At 45.7% G+C, this 18,723-nt stretch overlaps 1 protein-coding gene across 1 annotated transcript; it reads left to right on the top strand.

Annotated features, from left to right (window-relative positions):
• Nucleotides 1-1,429: 1,429 nt before the first annotated feature.
• Nucleotides 1,430-10,486, top strand: GLYATL3 (glycine-N-acyltransferase like 3). Its single transcript, XM_035110383.2, has 5 exons — nucleotides 1,430-1,650; nucleotides 4,760-4,867; nucleotides 5,547-5,673; nucleotides 6,502-6,628; nucleotides 10,005-10,486. Exons 1-5 carry the CDS (start codon nucleotides 1,573-1,575, stop codon nucleotides 10,429-10,431), a joined length of 867 nt encoding a protein of 288 aa, XP_034966274.1. The 5' UTR covers nucleotides 1,430-1,572; the 3' UTR covers nucleotides 10,432-10,486.
• Nucleotides 10,487-18,723: the final 8,237 nt, after the last annotated feature.

Genomic DNA, 18,723 nt, shown 5'->3' with positions numbered 1-18,723 from the left:
TTTCTATTTGCACAGTTTAGACCATTTCCCACAAGACTCTGTAGAACTGTGACTAGTTCTTTGAAGTCTGGTTACACCATTGTAATTGCTCAATAATTCCTTAATAATCATTGTAATTTGTTTTAAAGTATATGGGAATGGGATATCTTACAAGAAACAACGCTGCAATATCAAATGTCTTGTGTGGCAATGAGGCACGTTTGCAGGGCTCTTGAGTTTTTTGACCTTTACAATTGTCTTTTAAAGCTTGTATTGTAAGTCCCTCCTTCCGAGGGTGTGGCTATTTCCTCCTCATCTTCCACCTGCTCCCAGAAAATCTATGTAACTGAAAGTGCCTCTTAGTGTTCCAGCTGTTTCCTATATCTGAACAGCCAGTTGAAAATCAGCCCCAGGTATGCGACCTAGATATATGAGGGTTGTGTGGGATATTTGTATATTTTGTTCTGCTTCGTTTTGAACTCCAGGGCCAAACTTGCCAGTTGATGCTCTTGAATTATGGTGCTGGAGGAGACTCTTGTGAGTCCCATGGACTGCAAGAAGATCAAACCTATCCATTCTGAAGGAAATCAGCCCTGAGTGCTCACTGGAAGGACAGATCGTGAAGCTGAGGTTCCAATACTTTGGCCACCTCATGAGAAGAGAAGACTCCCTGGAAAAGACCCTGATGTTGGGAAAGATGGAGGGCACTAGGAGAAGGGGACGACAGAGGACGAGATGGTTGGACGGTGTTCTCGAAGCTACCAACATGAGTCAGCAAACTGCGGGAGGCAGTGCAAGACAGGAGTGCCTGGCGTGCTCTGGTCCATGGGGTCACGAAGAGTCGGACACGACTAAACGACTAAACAACAACAAATATTTTGTTCAGAGAGTGGCACGTATCTGTGTCCACAGCCCATTTTGACGCAAAATGCAGACATGGTGTCATGAAACTAACCCAATTTAAAATACCATTTTGATCTGTACACTATCAGTGACGGGCTATGCATCTCTATAAGATGGTGTTTCTTTCTTACCCCATTGTAGAAGAATTTTGAGTTCTGCATTCCAACAAAATAATCTCTGCCTTGTGACTTTAGAGAGGGCAGCTGCCCATGCACAGCTCCCCACCCTCTCAGGTTTAGGGTGAAAACAGGCTCTCTATGTACTACCCTTTTTTGGGTTTAAAACTATGAGAGTGGACAACACTGCTGTCAAAGTTTTTATTAATTTTATTTATAAAATGTTTATCCCTTCAGACTTGTCACTCTCATAGCTGCTTACAGCAAACTGAAAAAGGTAGAGCAGTAAAAACATCAATTTTGTGGCACTTACTGTGTGAAATTTTCTTCTCCAAGAAGCTTGTCATGGGTTTTAGTCCAGAATAAAGTCCAGCTGATTATAGGGTACCGGGGGACGGGGAGGGCGAGGGCACTGTATAAAATGTAATCTATAAATACAGAAGGGTATGATCTCTAGGATTATGTTTTGGGCTTCCATTTTCCAGTGCCCTGAAGTAACATTTGCTGCTAGTCACAGTTTTTCTTCTGCTTGTGCCCTCTAGTAGGCCACCTATGTTTTCATGAAGGTTGCAAGATGCTGGTGTTAAACTGTTCTACAAAGCTGCAAATACTGGAACAGAAATTACTCAAGAATTTTCCTGAATCACTCAAGGTAATGCAGATCTATGTAGACTTTATTTATGGGCTTGAAAGTCTGAACTATCGATGTATCTTTTAGAGATATGACGGAGTACTGATTTTTGCTATTAGACCTGAATTTGTCCTTGTGTTCCATGCAGAAATGCAGTTGGGGGCTGTTTTTCATCTTTTTGAAAAGATGGGTGGTTTGTATACTTTTATTAAATAAAAATACATCTTATATTTATATTAGCACCCCAGAACAAAATTTAAACTTGCATAAAACAATTACAAAGTGATTACTACAGTATTATGATAATGAACATTTGGATTTTATCAGGGGGTTGACAGTTATAGTAATAATCTGATGCGAAATGGCAAGCTGGTTTTGTTCCTGCCTTCAAACATTGACATCAGTGGTTAATGGAGACCTGTTGAAAATTCATAAAGATGAAATGTTATATCTACCCTATAAATTCAGTTCGTCATAAATGTGCAACACATGTATAGAGACAGATGCTCAAAGAGGGTAGCAGAGATTATGCTCTGCAGGTATGTGCCAGTTCTGAATGAAAAGTGCAAGGCTCCATTATGCTGGTGTCTCTTCAGATCAGGTACCCACGTTCAATTGAGGTCTCAATTGCAGCCAGCAAATCAAGTGAAGGGATGCTGGTACAGTAACTCTGTAAACTGAAGCATTCAAGAAAGCCGAATGTTTACTCCCTGAGAAAACAAAACCAAAAACTCACCATCATTTCTGATACAGAATTGTGCCTGATTCATTTCAGGTAAAACATATCCAACTTTTCTGGAAAACGTCAGAATATGCAGTCTTTTGAAAGGTCTTTAAAGGCTCCTTGCAGTTTGTTGGTTTTGGAAACTCGCTTTGCCCTCCCTTGTGTTTTCCCTCCCTCCGAGCTCATTACTGCAGCCAAGCCTTTGGCTTGCAGAGTCTCGTGGGAGCAGGGGAGGAACAACGGTCTCCTTCCCCTCTGCCCTCTTTTCTCTGTAAATGTCAGTAAGATCTTGCTTCCATCTATAGTGGTTCTCTAAAAACACATTTGCAGAACAGAGAGGGAAAGAACTCAACCTTTTAAAGCAGCCTAATTCTTAGTTCCTTAGGCAGTGATGGAGATACATCTAAACAAAATGAAAGGAATCAAGGAATGTTTCTGTATAAATTGCTGCACTCCACCTCAATCTCCAAGCAGGGTTCATGTTTCCTTCAGAATGAGGGACAGCAGAGTCTGTGGTGACTTCATGATTTTTGGTTTATTTACCCATGTATACAACCTAAGTCTACGATGGAGGGCTTCACAGCATTAACACCCCAAGGATGCCCTGCTTCTCCAGCAGAAACCAGGCATGGTCCCATCTTTTTCTCATGAGAGGATAGTGGACAAAATGGCCATCACAATCTTGCACGATTTTGGGCAGCACTCTTCTCAGGCACAGAGCCCCAAAAACACATGTTTTGGGGTGCCACACAAGATTGTTGCCCCAGAAAAACCACTTCTTTCCAGGGCAGTGACCTTGTGTGCCCCCCAAAAAAACATGTGTTTTATGGCACGGGTGTTTTTTGGGGTGTGTGTGCAGAAGTGTGACCCAAGAAGATGGTGTCCTAGTCTGGGGCTGCTTTATATTGGAAGGTATGATTAACACTCCAACAGGGTCTTATTTTCCCCATAGCCAGTCTTAGATTCAAATAGAAACCAAGCATAGTTCTGTCTCCCAGCTACCTAGCTTGCATCCTGTCAGCTTCTAGCTCACATAAACACAATGGTACCTCGGGTTACAAACACCTTGGGATACAAACGCTTTGGGTTACAAACTCCGCTAACCCGGAAGTAGTACCTCGGGTTACAAACTTTGCCCCAGAATGGGAACGGCAATTGTGCGCTGGCAGCAGCGGGAGGCCCCATTAGCAAAAGCGTGTCTCAGGTTAAGAATGGTTTCGGGTTAAGAACGGACCTCCGAAAAAAAATTAAGTTTGTAACCCAAGATACCACTGTACCAAGTCCAAACTCTGGCCTTTGTCTTTCTGCCTATCAGTTGATGGGGGGACGGGACCTTGCCTATTTGACTTTTTCATCTTAACAGCCCATAATAAGAGAGGACCATTACCTCTCCAGGAACCTAGCCTGGCTGTGAATTTGTGCTAGGTCAGGAATTAGAATGGGGCTCGTGCCTACAACTTACCCCACATCAAACTCATAACAGTTTGTGCCACCCCAATCTCTTAGTGGCAAGAGATTGCAGGGGTTCCTGCACTTGTGTCTTGGTTTCCTTGGAATGAAGGTCAGCGGAAACCGATGAATTTAGGATATATAGTTTAATTTTACAATATATCCAGTGCTGCTGCTGCTCTTCTTCTTCTTCTTCTTCTTCTTCTTCTTCTTCTTCTTCTTCTTCTTCTTCTTCTTCTTCTTCTTCTTCTTCTTCTTCTTCTTCTTCTTCTTCTTCTTCTTCTTCTTCTTCTTCTTCTTCTTCTTCTTCTTCTCCTCCTCCTCCTCCTCCTCCTCCTCCTCCTCCTCCTCCTCCTCCTCCTCCTCCTCCTCCTCCTTCAAAAATGTGTTTAGGGGTGCATTTTCCTACTCATATTGAAATACTGCCCCTCAATGAGGCCAAACTTAGATTCACAAAATGTTTAGGAGTATGCGTCCCCCTGCGTCCCCCCTGAAAAAAAACATTGCATATATCCAACCCAAGCATAGGATGGAGGCACTCACATTAGCACCCCGACAGATCTTGCTTCCCTATTAGATGGGCACCAAAGTCCAGCCTGGAGGGAGACGTGTCTCTTTCTCCTCCAGCTTGCAGCTTGTATACACAACAGCTCTGTTGTTCTGCTGCCTAGGATCACCTGACATCCAGCCAGGTGGGGGGAAATGCCTACCCGCCTTTGTGGAGAGCACGGTCTCTTAGCTCATGTTTTGAGATGCTTATGAGCACTTAACTGGCCAGCTAAAGCCATTACTTTGACCAAATGACTTAATTTGGCTGGTCTACCAGGTTCCCTCATGCATGCTAGCCTCACCGATACAGTATCCCAGGTTTTGGAAGGGACCTAGGGTTTCATCCAGACTGACCCTCATAACAATATTTTTTCCCAACCTCTAAACAGCTCATCTTTCCTTTTGAAGGTTTATGGAGCAGTGTTAAATATAAACAGAGGAAACCCCTTCAGGAAGGAAGTGGTGGTGGATTCATGGCCAGAATTTAAAGCTGTTATCACCCGCCGGCAGAGAACGGTATAGTAAGGGGTATAATCTAGTGTGTTCTCTCCCCATCTCCCACTCCATCTCCCTCCCCTCCCGCATGCACACTGGGCGTTCAGCATTGCTTAAAAGAGCCATGGATCTGTGAGTTCCCCTCTTCTCTTGCAGCAAGAGCATGAGGGGAAAAGAAGCTTTCACTTCCATTTTTTATTATGCCTGAAGCTGAACAAACCAGTTAGTTTTAAGCATGGTTTAGGGAGCCAGGCCAATTTCAAGAGTTGAGATTGACTACAATTTAGGTTCATATATAATGATGAACCATACTTAATTGACAACAGAAGTTTCAACATGAGTCCTTAAAGCAAACAAGCGTTTTCATTTAATTTTCTTGATTTATATACAATTTTCCCTGATTTATATACAAATGATTGCTGAAACTTGCTGTAAATATTTGACATGCTCACTTCCTTACTCCTGAAATTTGAAATGGGAAGCCTAATGAGAAGCACTATAAAACTCATCTATTTAGAAGAAATAAGGACTTTTGGGCATTGTTTCTTCATTCTAAGTTCTCTTCACTGACCTGCCGTTTGACAAGGCCTCCTGATTTGAGCCCTGTGGCACATCACTGTTTTGATTATAGCAACAAAAGTTTTGTATATCTATGTGTATAATGGAATGAGTAGGGGTTTTTGTGTTTTTAAAATCATAGGCTGAAAGTGATGACCTGGACCATTTTACCAATGCCTATGCTGTATTCTACAAGGACCAGCAAGCATATCAAGCATTGCTGGAGAACCCAGAAACCGTAAACTGGGAACAAGTCTTCCAAATACAGGGTAAAGCTTATTTCTTGCTGGGTAATGGAAACAAGGATGTGGCAATGCTGTGACTTCTGAAGAAAGATTTCCAAGCAATGATGTCAGTGTGGAAAGAGTTAGTGGCACAGACTTGAGAATTTCAGCAATGTGTCCTTTGTCACAAACTAGATTTTTGCCAGGGCATGCTGTACCTTAGTAGGTCTTCCCTTTTAAAAACCTGCAATATCCTAAGAATATCTAGATCAAACGCTGTGCTCTAAAGATTGTAGAATTGGTGCAAATATAGCAGAAATATAGCAGAAATTAAATGATGTATGTTCTCTTGCATGCTTTCACATAAACACTTGCTTATTTATGTGTCCAGCAGCAAAGTGACTCTCTCTCTCTCTCTCTCTCTCTCTCTCACACACACACACACACACACACAAACACGGTTGGTTTTGCAATAGGGAATTTGATAATGTGATGATTGCAGCTAATGAAAATGTGTATACAAGTTGTTTTGTTTAAACCATTGTGTTAGATTCTCTCAGCTGTTTGTTTAAATGCCCCAGGGTATCTTCTCACAAAACGAAATGCATTTAACTTTTAATTTGAATCATTCAGTGAGGGATGCAAATTTGGTTGTCAGTACAGGTGCTCCAAAATATCATCTATAGAAAGCATCAAAATGAATTTTGGCTGCTGTCTTTTGAGTATGAAAAAGGAACATTTCTAAAGAAATGGGGGGGGGAGTATTTTGTGGGACACAATACAGCACCTCTAGCTAGTTTGGCTAAACTGGATTAGTCAATTTCCTTATATCTTGTATTTTAAAGGCTTATTCTCTCATTTATTTGTACGCAGGACTGCAGGATGGATTGTACGACGCTTCCCAAGCTGTAGCTACCCCCAAGCTTGTGGATTTAAAGCAGTCTTGTTTCCAAATGGTTCTCCATCCAGATCCTGATACACTTCCTGAGGTTAAACTCCCGTATGTTTAGTCATATCATTACTATTTTCCACAGTAATGCCGCTCTTGAAATATGTACCAAAATAAGATACTGATTTATGAAGGTGGGTGAAGACGCCCCAGTGCCCTCAAGGATTCACCCACCCCACCCAGTCTGCTGAGTCCTGTCCTTTTCTGTATTAATGTTTGGGCAGATTTCAGGCTTGTAGAATCTCCTTTGTGGTTTTTTTTACTAGATCCACTGGCCAATATCAGGTGCAAAACACTGGTTGGAAGGAAGGTTGGGTGGGTGACACAAAACATAGTGTTAAACAAGAAGGTTTAAAATGCACTCCTGAATCTTTCCTTTCCCTGGCTCTGATCGCCACATTTTCTAAATTAGGATGCTGTGACAGATGAAGAAAAGAATCCCCTTTTTGTGTTTTTTAACCATTTCCAGGACCAACTGCATGGACAAAATTGCTGTCCTGCAGGTGTGAAAGCAAAGAATGCATTGTTTCTGTTGGATGCATTACTTCAAACTCATCTTTGTTATTCAGATTGGACTTGTATAGTAGGATCCTTACAGGGCCGTCTTAAGCATAGCTGGCGCCCTGGCGCAAACTATCCCTCCGGCGCCCCCCTCCTGTTTCCGGATGCGGCTGCTCTGTGGGCACAGCGCGCAGCGCGGCTGCCATGCAGGCGGAGCAGCGCACATACCTGCCAAGTTCCTCTCTGAAAAATAAAGGACCGGACCGAAAGTAGCATACCGGAAGTAGCGCGGCGGCCATTTTGGAACTAGGTGGAGCATGCTCAGAAGTGACTTTTGATGCTGCTGTGCCCAGTTCCAAAATGGCCACCCTGCCAGAATAAACCGGGGAAAAACAAAAAAATCTGTTTTTTCGGCTGGGGACAGCTGGAAAAACGGGGGTTTCCCGGGGAAAACGGGAGACTTGGCAGCTATGCAGCGGGGCGCCCCCTAGCGCCCGGCGCCCTGGCACCTTGCGCCACCCAGCCTTGCCTTAGGGCCGGCCCTGGATCCTTAATAAGTATTATCCCAAAAGGGAGAGGTGGGGAGGGACATCACGGAATATCTTTTAGCTTTACCACCAACTGGCTCCACCTTTCCCTTCTGTTTCTCTTCTTTCCTTCCATTCCCACCCACTCACGTAGGGCTTATCCACACTTGCCTTGTGGCCCACTCTTTCCGGGCACTGGTCCGTGCTTAAAAGCTCTGCATCTATGCACCTTTTTGCCCCAGAGCTTTCTCCTCAAAAGCCAGCTCTTTAGCCCTCAATCAGAGCAAATGTCAGTTCAGGTTTCCCACAGATTGAGCTTGAAAGGGCAGGTTTTGGCTGGGAGAACTCCAGAGCAAAAGATAAATGCTTTTCAATATCTTTATGGGCCCCCGTGCCCAGGTTGTCCAGAGTTTTGGGCTGGGTTGTCATCAATATGCTAATGACACCCAGCTTTATCTGTTTACCTTGACTTGGCCCCGGACACACTGACCAGACGCCTGGAAGTTGTGGCTGGATGGCTGCGTGAGACCTGGTTGAAGTTAAATCCTTTAAAGACAGAGGTCCTCTGGCTAGGTCGGGATGACATGGGGTTGGGGGACCAACTCCCATCTCTTGCGGGGGCTCAATTAGTGCCAGCACCTTCTGTTAAGAGTTTGGGTGTAACCTTTGACTCCTTTCTATGGAGGCGCAGGTTGAAGCCACAGCAAAGGTGGCATTTTCCCATCTCCGCCGTATTAAGCAGTTGGTCCTTTACCTCTCTCACCCTGATCTGGCCACAGTGATCCATGTGACGGTCACCTCCAGGCTTGATTATTGCAACTTGCTCTATGCAGGGCTGCCCTTGAAGCTGACCCAGAAACTCCAGCGGGTGCAGAATGCCGCGGCGAGGCACCTTACAGGGTCTTTGCCGTGGGATCACATTCATCCAGTGCTTTACCAGCTGCACTGGCTCCCAGTGGAGTGCAGGGTCAGGTTTAAGGTGCTGGTTTTGACCTTTAAAGCCCTATTAGCCTAAGGGACTGCCTCTCCTGGTGTGCCCTGCAGAGGACCTTAAGGTCCATAAATAACTTTGGAGATCCCGAGCCTCAAGGAGGTTAGATTGGTCTCAACTAGGGCCAGGGCCTTTTCAGCACTGGCCCCGGCTTGGTGGAACGCTCTGTCACAAGAGACCGGGGCCCTGTGGGATTTGACATCTTTCCGCCTGGCCTGCAAGATGGAGCTGTTCCGCCTGGCCTTCGACTTGGACTCACTCTGACCCCTTATATGGGATTTGGTATATAAATTTTCCCTTGGCTTTTTTGCTGGTCCATGTAGGACCAGCATGGATAGCTGGCTCGGGTGAAGAGCTGATGTTTCCTCCCTTTATGGTCTTGATTTATGGGCTACTACTAAAATGAGAGGGATGCGGGTGGCGCTGTGGGTTAAACCACTGGGCCTAGGGCTTGCCGATCAGAAGGTTGGCGGTTTGAATCCCTGCAACGGGGTGAGCTCCCGTAGCTCGGTCCCAGCTCCTGCCCACCTAGCAGTTCAAAAGCACGTCAAAGTGCAAGTAGATAAATAGGTACCGCTCAGGTGGGAAGGTAAACAGCGTTTCCGTGTGCTGCTCTGGTTCGCCAGAAGAGGCTTTGTCATGCTGGCCACATGACCTGGAAGCTGTACGCCGGCTCCCTCGGCCAATAAAGCGAGGTGAGCACCATAACCCCAGAGTCAGTCACGACTGGACCTAATGGTCAGGGGTCCCTTTTCCTTTACCTTACTAAAATGAGGCTGCATTTTAAGACGTATTTTAAGCCGTATTTTAAGCCCTATTTTAATTAACTGTTTTTTTCCTTTTTTCCTATTATGTTTTATTGTAATTTAGCCACCCTGAGCCTGGGAGGGCGGGAAATAAATAAATAATTGGCACTCAGAAACAGAGCTTTAAAGCGCTCACTGTGCCTGGAAAGAGCGGAGGATAAGCCCCTTAGTAAAAAGGTAAAGGGACCCCTGACCATTAGGTCCAGTCATGACCGACTCTGGGGTTGCACGCTCATCTCACATTATTGGCCGAGGGAGCTGGCGTATAGCTTCCAGGTCATGTGGCCAGCATGACAAAGCCACTTCTGGCCAGAGCAGCACACGGAAACGCCGTTTACCTTCCCGCTGTAGTGGTTCCTATTTATCTACTTGCATTTTGACGTGCTTTCGAACTGCTAGGTTGGCAGGAGCTGGGACCAAGCAACGGGAGCTCACCCTGTCACAGGGATTCAAACCGCTGACCTTCTGATCAGCAAGCCCTAGGCTCAGTGGTTTAACCCACAGCGCCACCTGGGTCCCTTAAGCCCCTTAGTATGTATTCACTATTTTGCGTGTACCTTACGGATTGTACAGCATATTTTAAGTGGAGAAATCTTTTTTAGGCTAGTACCTCCACCCAAGCTTGCTTCCCTTGATGTGTCCCATGCCAGCCTGCTGAACAGCACTTGGTCCCGAGGAGGAAGCGAACAATGCCGAAAATACCTTGCCAGCCTCATTTCCTGTTTCCCTAGTACCTGCGTCCTGGATGAAGGGGGCTGCCCCATTGCCTGGGGTTTGACAGACCAATTTGCTACTATGATCCATGGTTATACTTTGCCAGAACACCGCAGGAAAGGGTACAACCGCCTCATAGCAACAGTCCTGGCTAAGAAGTTACATAGCCAGGGCTTCCCAGCTCAGGGAAATGTCCTGGAGGATAATGTCCCATCAGTAACTCTACTGAAAAGCATGAACGCCCAGTTCTTGCCATGCCAGTTTGTCAGACTTATCCACACGCCTTTCGGTTTTGTAAACACATCTCGGCTGTAGCCGAGTGACCTTTGTGGCATTTCTTTACAATGAATGAAAGATACACTGTAGCAGTTTTGGGGGTGAAATTTGGTGATGTGCAGAAAGTCCGAAAACTTCATAGAATCTTAGAGTTAGAAGGGACCCAAGAGTCACCTAGTGCAATGCAGGAGTCTTAGCAGTAATCATAGTAATCATAGTAATTTCTTGCGCATGAAAATCTATCTGGAAAACCAGTCTATGATAAAGCTCTGATGGATCTCAATAAGATTTTATTTGAACCTAATCCTAATGTTGTCTTTGTCCATGGACTGCAATAAGATCAAACCTATCCATTCTGAAGGAAATCAGCCCAGACAGATCGTGAAGCTGAGGCTCCAATACTTTGGCCACCTCATGAGAAGAGAAGAATCCTTGGAAAAGACCCTGATGTTGGGAAAGATTGAGGGCACTAGGAGAAGGAGATGACAGAGGACGAGGTGGTTGGACAGTGTTCTCGAAGCTACGAAGATGAGTCTGACCAAACTGCGGGAGGCAGTGGAAGACAGGAGTGCCTGGTGTGCTCTGGTCCATGGGGTCACGAAGAGTCGGACACGACTAAACGACTAAACAACAACAACAATCCAAATGTAGCTAGCACCAGATGTTTATTATATGAATTCAAAAGAAGCCTCCTTTGAAGGCCCTTGAAATGGAGTGGGGGGGGGGGCAGCCAAGCAAACTTGCCCCTGGCCTTGGTGGGCTAAGCTGGCCAGAGGGGCCCTGCCAGGGGCTCAGACAAACTGCACAGAGCTGCCTCTGTGCATGTTATGAATATGAATCTGGGTGAATATCACCAATCCATAATGCAAGCTTATCCGAGTCCAATCAAACAAATACATCTTCTAATCCAAATCTGTTTGGGCACCCCACATTAAGAGCTACCAAATAGATAGATATTGTGATCCCAAAAAATTCTGCTTTAGTGCTTAAGTGCAGGGGTCAGAAAACTTTTTCAGCAGGGGGCCAGTCCACTGTCCCTCAGACCTTGTGGGGGGCCAGACTATATTCTGAAGAAGAAGAAAGAAGAAGAGGAGGAGGAGGAGGAGGAGGAAGAAGAAGAAGAAGAAAACGAATTCCTATGCCCCACAAATAATTCAGAGATGCGTTTTAAATAAAAGCACACATTCTACTCATGTAAAAACACCAGGCAGGCCCCACAAATCCCCCAGAGATGCATTTTAAGTAAAAGAACACATTCTACTCAGGTGAAAACACACTGATTCCCGGACTGTCTGCGGGCCGGACTTAGAAGGCGATTGGGCTGGATTCGGCCCCCGGCCCTTAGTTTGCCTACCCATGGCTTAGTGCAGGCAAAGGCAACCTTGGCTCTCCAGATGTTTTGGGACTACAATTCCCATCATTCCTGACCACTCACCCTGTTAGCTAGGGATCATGGGAGAGCCAAGGTTGCCTATGCCTGGCTTAGTACATCATTTCATACTGTTTAAATGAACCTTAAGTTTTTGCGGCTTCAAAGGTTTGTTCTTAATTATTGCCTTATCATAGAGATATTAAGAATGAATAATAGGTTGGAGTTGTACTTGTATTAAACTAGCTATTCTCTCACCTACCGTACACTTTGCCTCTATACTTTCAGTTTAAAGGTAAAGAGACCCCTGACCATTAGGTCCAGTCGCGGATGACTCTGGGGTTGCGGCGTTCAGCCAGCGTACAGCTTCTGGGTCATGTGGCCCATGACGCCACCCTTAGCCTTTCAGTTTAGTGTTCTTCTAATCCAGTGATCGCCAAACTTGGCCCTCCAGCTGTTTTTGGACTACAACTCCCATCATCCCTAGCTAACAGGACCAGTGGTCAGGGATGATGGGAATTGTAGTCCCAAAACAGTTTGGCCATCACTGTTCTAATCGGTATCTGCCAACATGGTCATATATTTTTTTTACCTTACATGGAGGAGTAAAGAAAGATCTTTTAAGGGACTTGAGAAATATACTTTTCTTAAACCTAGTACTGTTAAAATTGCTTGCTAACACGATCCATGATTCCCTGGGAATTGTAGCTATTTGAAGGAAGTTGCCTCCTAGCAACTTTCAGCATCCTTGACAAACCACAGCTTCCAGAATTCCTTTGGGGAAGCCATGACAGTATAAAGTATGGTGTTTATGTTGGCCAAGTAAGCCTTTAAGATGTGCTTGTTCTTATTGCAGCTACCACTATTGTGAAATAAGCAAAAACAAGACTGTATTGGACAAAGGTTTATTGCTTTGCACATTGCACTTGAGATGGGGAAACCGACGTCTTATTTGCTCTAAAAGATCCGCATAATCCAGAGACCTTGGGCTGGCCATGGAAAGAACTGCAAGCTTTGCCTTTAACATGGTTCTGTGAGGCCTCTTCAGATCCATTATGTGGATATTCCCAACAAGCAGTAAAGGCCTGGGTCCTGGTGGAAGATTTTGGGAGCTCTTGTTCCGGAAAGTGCCCAGTTTCAAAATGAATGTAATTGTAGGAATAAATAGGAACAGTGCTAGAATCTGCTAAGCCTAATCTATTTCAGCAACTTGCCTGTAGTGATTATAATGAAAATTACCGTAAAATTTGCTCAGAACACAGTGACAAGCAAAAAGCATATATGCTGAGCTAGGTTTTCTCTCTAGTGAACCATTTAACTTACCTTGCAGGGGAGAAACCTTGATCATTAAACCATCCAGTTAAATGGGATGTGCCCCAATTTCCCCTAGTTCTTATTCAAATCTTCGCTTGATGGTTTACTCTCCATTTTAATACTTAGAGCCTACCTCCTCAAACAAAAACTTGGCTAAACTAGTTTAACCCCTTGAAACCTACAGAGACTGAACACAGGATAAATTGCAACATTCAACTGCACTTAATGATACAAGGTAGAAAAAGTAGGATTTTGAAATCCTCCTGGATTAATGGATTGCAATTTGCAAGAGAGCATTAAAAAGTTACATCAGATTTTTACTGTCCTTTGAGTACCTCATCGATATTTTGCTATTCATGTAAGAAATCCACCACTAGGAGATTAGTTTAGTTAATTAAATGGACGGGACCAACACTGGGTCCAACAGTCAAGAAGACTGTTTCTACAGACATGTGTTGTAGAGGGAAGTGAGAAGTAGATGAGGCTTGTCGATCTAGGAGAAGGAAAAGAAAAGGCTAGAGTGGAGTCCCTAAGACCTTGTACACCTCCTTCTGGCAACTGCAGCCCAGCTGGCACCAAACATATTGCTCTGCTTTCCTTTGGACTCCATAAGTGAGCCCAAGAGGGACATTTTGTCGTCTGGGCAGCCCAGGACCTCTAGACACACTGCCCAGGCTTGCGCCCCAGGGACGTCACTGTATGGTTTGACTTCACCCCTGTGGGCGCACTTCATTGCCTCTCGAGACGATGGATACCAACAACAGTGGCAGAGATAGATCTTATAGGGAAAGTATTGCAATAATATTTTAAGGTACAGTATGTGATCTCGCCACACCTGTCAACTGATCAGGGTGCAATGTAGGTGGGAGGTGGCATTTGGAATGGACGACTTTTAAGCCTGAGCCTTCGGAGCTCTCCCCAGAACAAAGCTGTAGGCCATCTGTGTTGCCTGATGATTTAACCTACTTGACAGAGTAGCTTACTCACAAGTATCCCTTTACTTTCTTCCTCAAGTGGGCAGTCTGGCATCAGGCAGCTAATTGACCCTGCACCTTTAGGGCCCTGTTCTCCCTGGGATTCACTTGTGTATTCCCTTATTTCTCTGATTGCTTGAAGTGAGGTGTTTCGAGGAGGAGCTTGGGCTGCTGCCATGTCTCCTCAGGGACCACCCCCCCCCCTGGTCCTCTCTGTGTGTGCCTCAGCACAGGGTGCTCTGCCATGGTATTTGCCTTGGGGAGCTACAGGCCACCCTCTGAAGAATCCTCCACCAGGAATATGACAAGAGACTGCAAAATGGAGTCCAACCCTATTTATTTATTTCATAACAAGGGCGTAGCCAGGATCAAAACTAGGGGGGGGGCAAGCCATGATCATTCAGGGGCGGGGCCACAAAGTGGGAACGTGGGCGGGGCTACAGGGCCAGCTGGCCTGACGACATTGTGGTGGCGGCAGCGGCGGCAGCGGCCACCTTGTGCTTCTGGGGCTGGCAACGGCGGCGGCTACCCTGCTTGGCTGGAGAGGACGGGAGGGTCAGGCAGGCAAGAGGGGGTGACAGGGTGGGCGAGGGCAAGGCAAGGCACGGCCGCAGTCACGACGGCTCCGAGGCGTTGCTGCATATCAGCATAATATTTCAACCATGTTGTGGGTTCAAGCCCCACCTTAGGAAAAAATTCCTGCATTGCAGGGGGTTGGACTAGATGACCCTTGTGGTCCCTTCCGACTACAATTCTATGATTCTATTGATATATTGCCATAGCATATGCATCATTCTGCTTTCTTGAATTGTCCTACTCCTAGGCATAGCAGCCAACTCCTAGAGGCCTAGGTGCCTCCCCCCCCCCAAATACTAGTAAATACCGTATGTGAAAGAGTCATCCCCCCCATGTTGATGGGCTTTCTATGTGGGGCTTATCTGCACCCCCATATTTTATTAAGAATGGAAGAGGGAGGGAAGGAAGGAAGAAATAGAGAGAGGGATAACTCATACCGTGTTTCTCATATTTTAAGGCATCCCTACAAAATAAGGCATGGCAGGATTTTCCTGAGGTGGAAAAATATAAGGCATACCTCGAAAATAAGCCGTACGGGTAGTGGAAGAAGGTCTGTGGCAAAGAAGGGTTGCTGCTGCCGCGTTAACCCCCGAGACCTGGCTGCAGCCTCAGCGCGCAGCACGTGCAGCCCCAGAACCCGGCTGTAGCCTTTGCGCGCGGACACCCGGGACCCGGCTGCAGCCTCTGCCTGCTGCGCGCGCAGCCCCAGGACCCGGCTGCAGCCTCTGCCTGCCGCGCACGCAGCCCCAGGACCCGGCTGCAGCCTCTGCCTGCCGCGCGCGAAGACCGTGGTCTGTACAGATACCGGTACCGGTACTTATTTTTTAATTAAGACATCCCTTGAAAATAAGCCATGCTGTGTTTTTTTCAGGAAAAAATTAATATAAGACATGACTTATAATATGAGAAACACGGTATTTGTGGGTGCCTCTGGGTGACGCTGTGATGCTGGAACTCTGCAGCAAGAGGACGGGAGGGTCGGGCAGGGGAGAGGGGGTGGCAGGGCAGGCGAGGGCGAGGCAAGACAGGGCCGCAGTCTCGATGGCTCCGAGGCGTTGCTGCATATCAGCATAATATTTCAACCATGTTGTGGGTTCAAGCCCCACATTGGGGAAAAATTCCTGCATTGCAGGGGGTTGGACTAGATGACCCTTGTGGTCCCTTCCGACTACAATTCCATGTTTCTATTGATATATTACCATAGCATATGCATGATTCTGCTTTCTTGAATTGTCCTAGGCATAGCAGCCAACTCCTAGAGGCCTAGGTGCCTCCCCCCCCAAATACTAGTAAATACCGTATGTGAAAGAGTCATCCCCCCCATGTTGATGGGCTTTCTATGTGGGGCTTATCTGCCCCCCCATATTTTATTAAGAATGGAAGAGGGAGGGAAGGAAGGAAGAAATAGAGAGAGGGATAACTCATACCGTGTTTCTCATATTTTAAGGCATCCCTACAAAATAAGGCATGGCAGGATTTTCCTGAGGTGGAAAAATATAAGGCATACCTCGAAAATAAGCCGTACGGGTAGTGGAAGAAGGTCTGTGGCAAAGAAGGGTTGCTGCTGCCGCGTTAACCCCCGAGACCTGGCTGCAGCCTCAGCTGGTAAATACTGTATTTTAAAGAGTCCTCCCCCCCCCCATGTTGATGGGCTTTCTATGTGGGGCTTATCTGCCCCCCCCAGTATTTTATTGAGGATGGAAGAGGGAGGAAAGGAAGGAAGAAATAGAGAGAGAGATAACTCACATTTGTGGGTGCCTCTGGGTGACGCTGTGATGCTAGAACTCTGCAGCAAGAGGAAGATACCGGTACACCTGTACAGGAGCCTTGTAAGCAGCTTTCTCTCTGCTTGATTTACAGCAGGCACGTCCAACAGGTAGATTGTGATCTACCAGTAGATCACTGGATGTCTGTGGTAGATCACTGCTAGATCACTGGCACCCCTAAAAAAAGCTCACCCAAATTTTTCCTCCTCCCTAAAAAAAGCTGAACTATGTCCTGAAGCCCTAAACAAAAATGGGCCTCCCTCCCTCCTAAAAGAAGCTCAACAAGTTTGACCTAAACCCCCCAAAACAGGGCTTCCCTTCCTTAAAAAAACTCAACAGCTTTGACCTGAACCCCCCAAAAGGGGGTAGATCACTCCCAGTTTTTAACTCTGTGAGTAGATCAGAGTCTCTTGGGAGGTGGCCACCCCTGATTTACAGTATACAGATGCAGGAGGAGGGGCAGACTGGAACACCAATGCTTTTTATAAACATCACTGTGTCTATCAAAGCTACAGCCCCCCCTTCTTATTCACTTCCTTTTAGCCTTGCAGGGCCACCTTAGTCAAATTGAATCCTCTGCACCCTCATTAAATCGCCAATAGAACTGTTAATGCGATCCCTGAATGCCCATTAACAACTCCCACTGAATAACAATAGGGTGAATAGGGTGGACCTTGCCTGAAGGGATATTCTGCTCCATTGTCTTAACTGCTTAAGTACTGGTAGCCACTTTGCTTTATTTATTTGATGTGTTTTTGTTACAGCTGTGTTCCCGCCCCCAGCAAGTGGAGAGCTGCTCTTGCTAAAGCAAAGCCCTTTCCACTTCAGTTTTTGGAGGGGCAAAGTATTGGTTATGGTCTGTAAAATACAATAGTTTTTTGCTTCTAGGGGGGGGCAGCTGCCCCCTCCTGCCCCCCTGTCTACACCCATGTTTCATAACATTTATACACCACTTGGTTGTTGTTTTTTAAAAAGCTCAAAGTTGGTAGGTGTCATGGACTGGCTGTGATGGGATGCAGCAGCTGGGAAAACCCCAGAGGGAGAAGGCTCCAAGCCAGGGGACTGGTGGTGGGGTGAGTGGTCAGTGGGAGAAGAGGGAGCTGACTGGGAGGAGGAGGTGTTGGTAGCTGAAGAGGTAACAGGGTTTTGTGGGCAGGAAGAAACTGCCGCGGAGAACAGTTTAGACAGGAGAGGAAGGGGGCAGAAGACAGAGATGCTGCAGCCTGCCTCATCCGGGGAGTCTCCCCCTCCTGCTGCGACCAGCTCCCTTCTCCCTGGTCACCCAGAATATGGAGAGAAATGAAGACGGCAAAGTCATGAGATGCAAGGTGAGGCTGTAGGCTGCTGGGGGGTGGGGCTTAGAGGGCAAGGGGAAGGTGGGATCTTCAGTTCTCATAAGCTGGCAGCAGCTGGAGTCAGGAGTAGGTCAGCAATAAAAAGACCACCAGTGCCGGGGAAGTTAATTCTTTATTCAAAGAAAGCAAAATAGTGCAGGCCTAGTGATCACAGCATCTCCCATCCAGATTTTTCATACCACCCACCCCCAATTTTTAAAATAGAATTTCTCCACAGAGTAAGTTTTGCATCTGAAAATGAAGGAAATTTATTTTTATTGGCCAATACAGTATATTCCATATTTTCTACCTGACTTAATTGTTTCAAGTGTTGTTTGAACTTTCAAACATCTTGATCCTAATGCAAGGTGCTATGTATGTATGTAAATTATCCACTGTGATACATTAAGACCATCAGCAAGTCTTCAATATTTAATATTTGTCAATAAATAGGCATGATTTTATATTTTCAGATTTGGAACTCCACATCCGCATTCTTTAATTTGTGAATGCATTTTCTGCAAAGGTGTTCTCTGTGTTTTTGAGACCCAAAGACATTTCCTAAACAGGGAGTTTATCTTTTGGAAATATGATCTGGATATAAAAACTGGAAGGCCTCTCAGAATATAGATAAATCTGGGGACAATGTTCTTAATCAGATTCCTGATGTGAATTTTAAAACCAGTGGAATTTATCATTGCTCTTTTCACATGGAAAGACAATCTATTTTGTTACCTGTAGACTTGCTATACCTGTGGCCCTCAGTTAAAATCTGAGCCTCTTGATCAGAGTGGAGAGAAGCACCTGCATTTGACTATTCCTTTTTGACCAGCCATCACTTAAATCTTTGTTTTTAAAAGTGCCCTTCACTTAGAACCACATGATGAAGCAGTAAAATACACAAGGAATGAAGTGTCTTGGCACAAAATATACAGATTATAGTAGGTAATTTCCCCCCTGAACAGAATCAAATAACTTTCAAAATTAAATCCCTAGGC

The sequence above is a fragment of the Zootoca vivipara genome, chromosome 3, assembly GCF_963506605.1.
Source record: "Zootoca vivipara chromosome 3, rZooViv1.1, whole genome shotgun sequence".
NCBI classification, from domain to species: Eukaryota; Metazoa; Chordata; class Lepidosauria; order Squamata; family Lacertidae; genus Zootoca; species Zootoca vivipara.
This window is presented reverse-complemented; position numbering and strand designations above follow the sequence as displayed.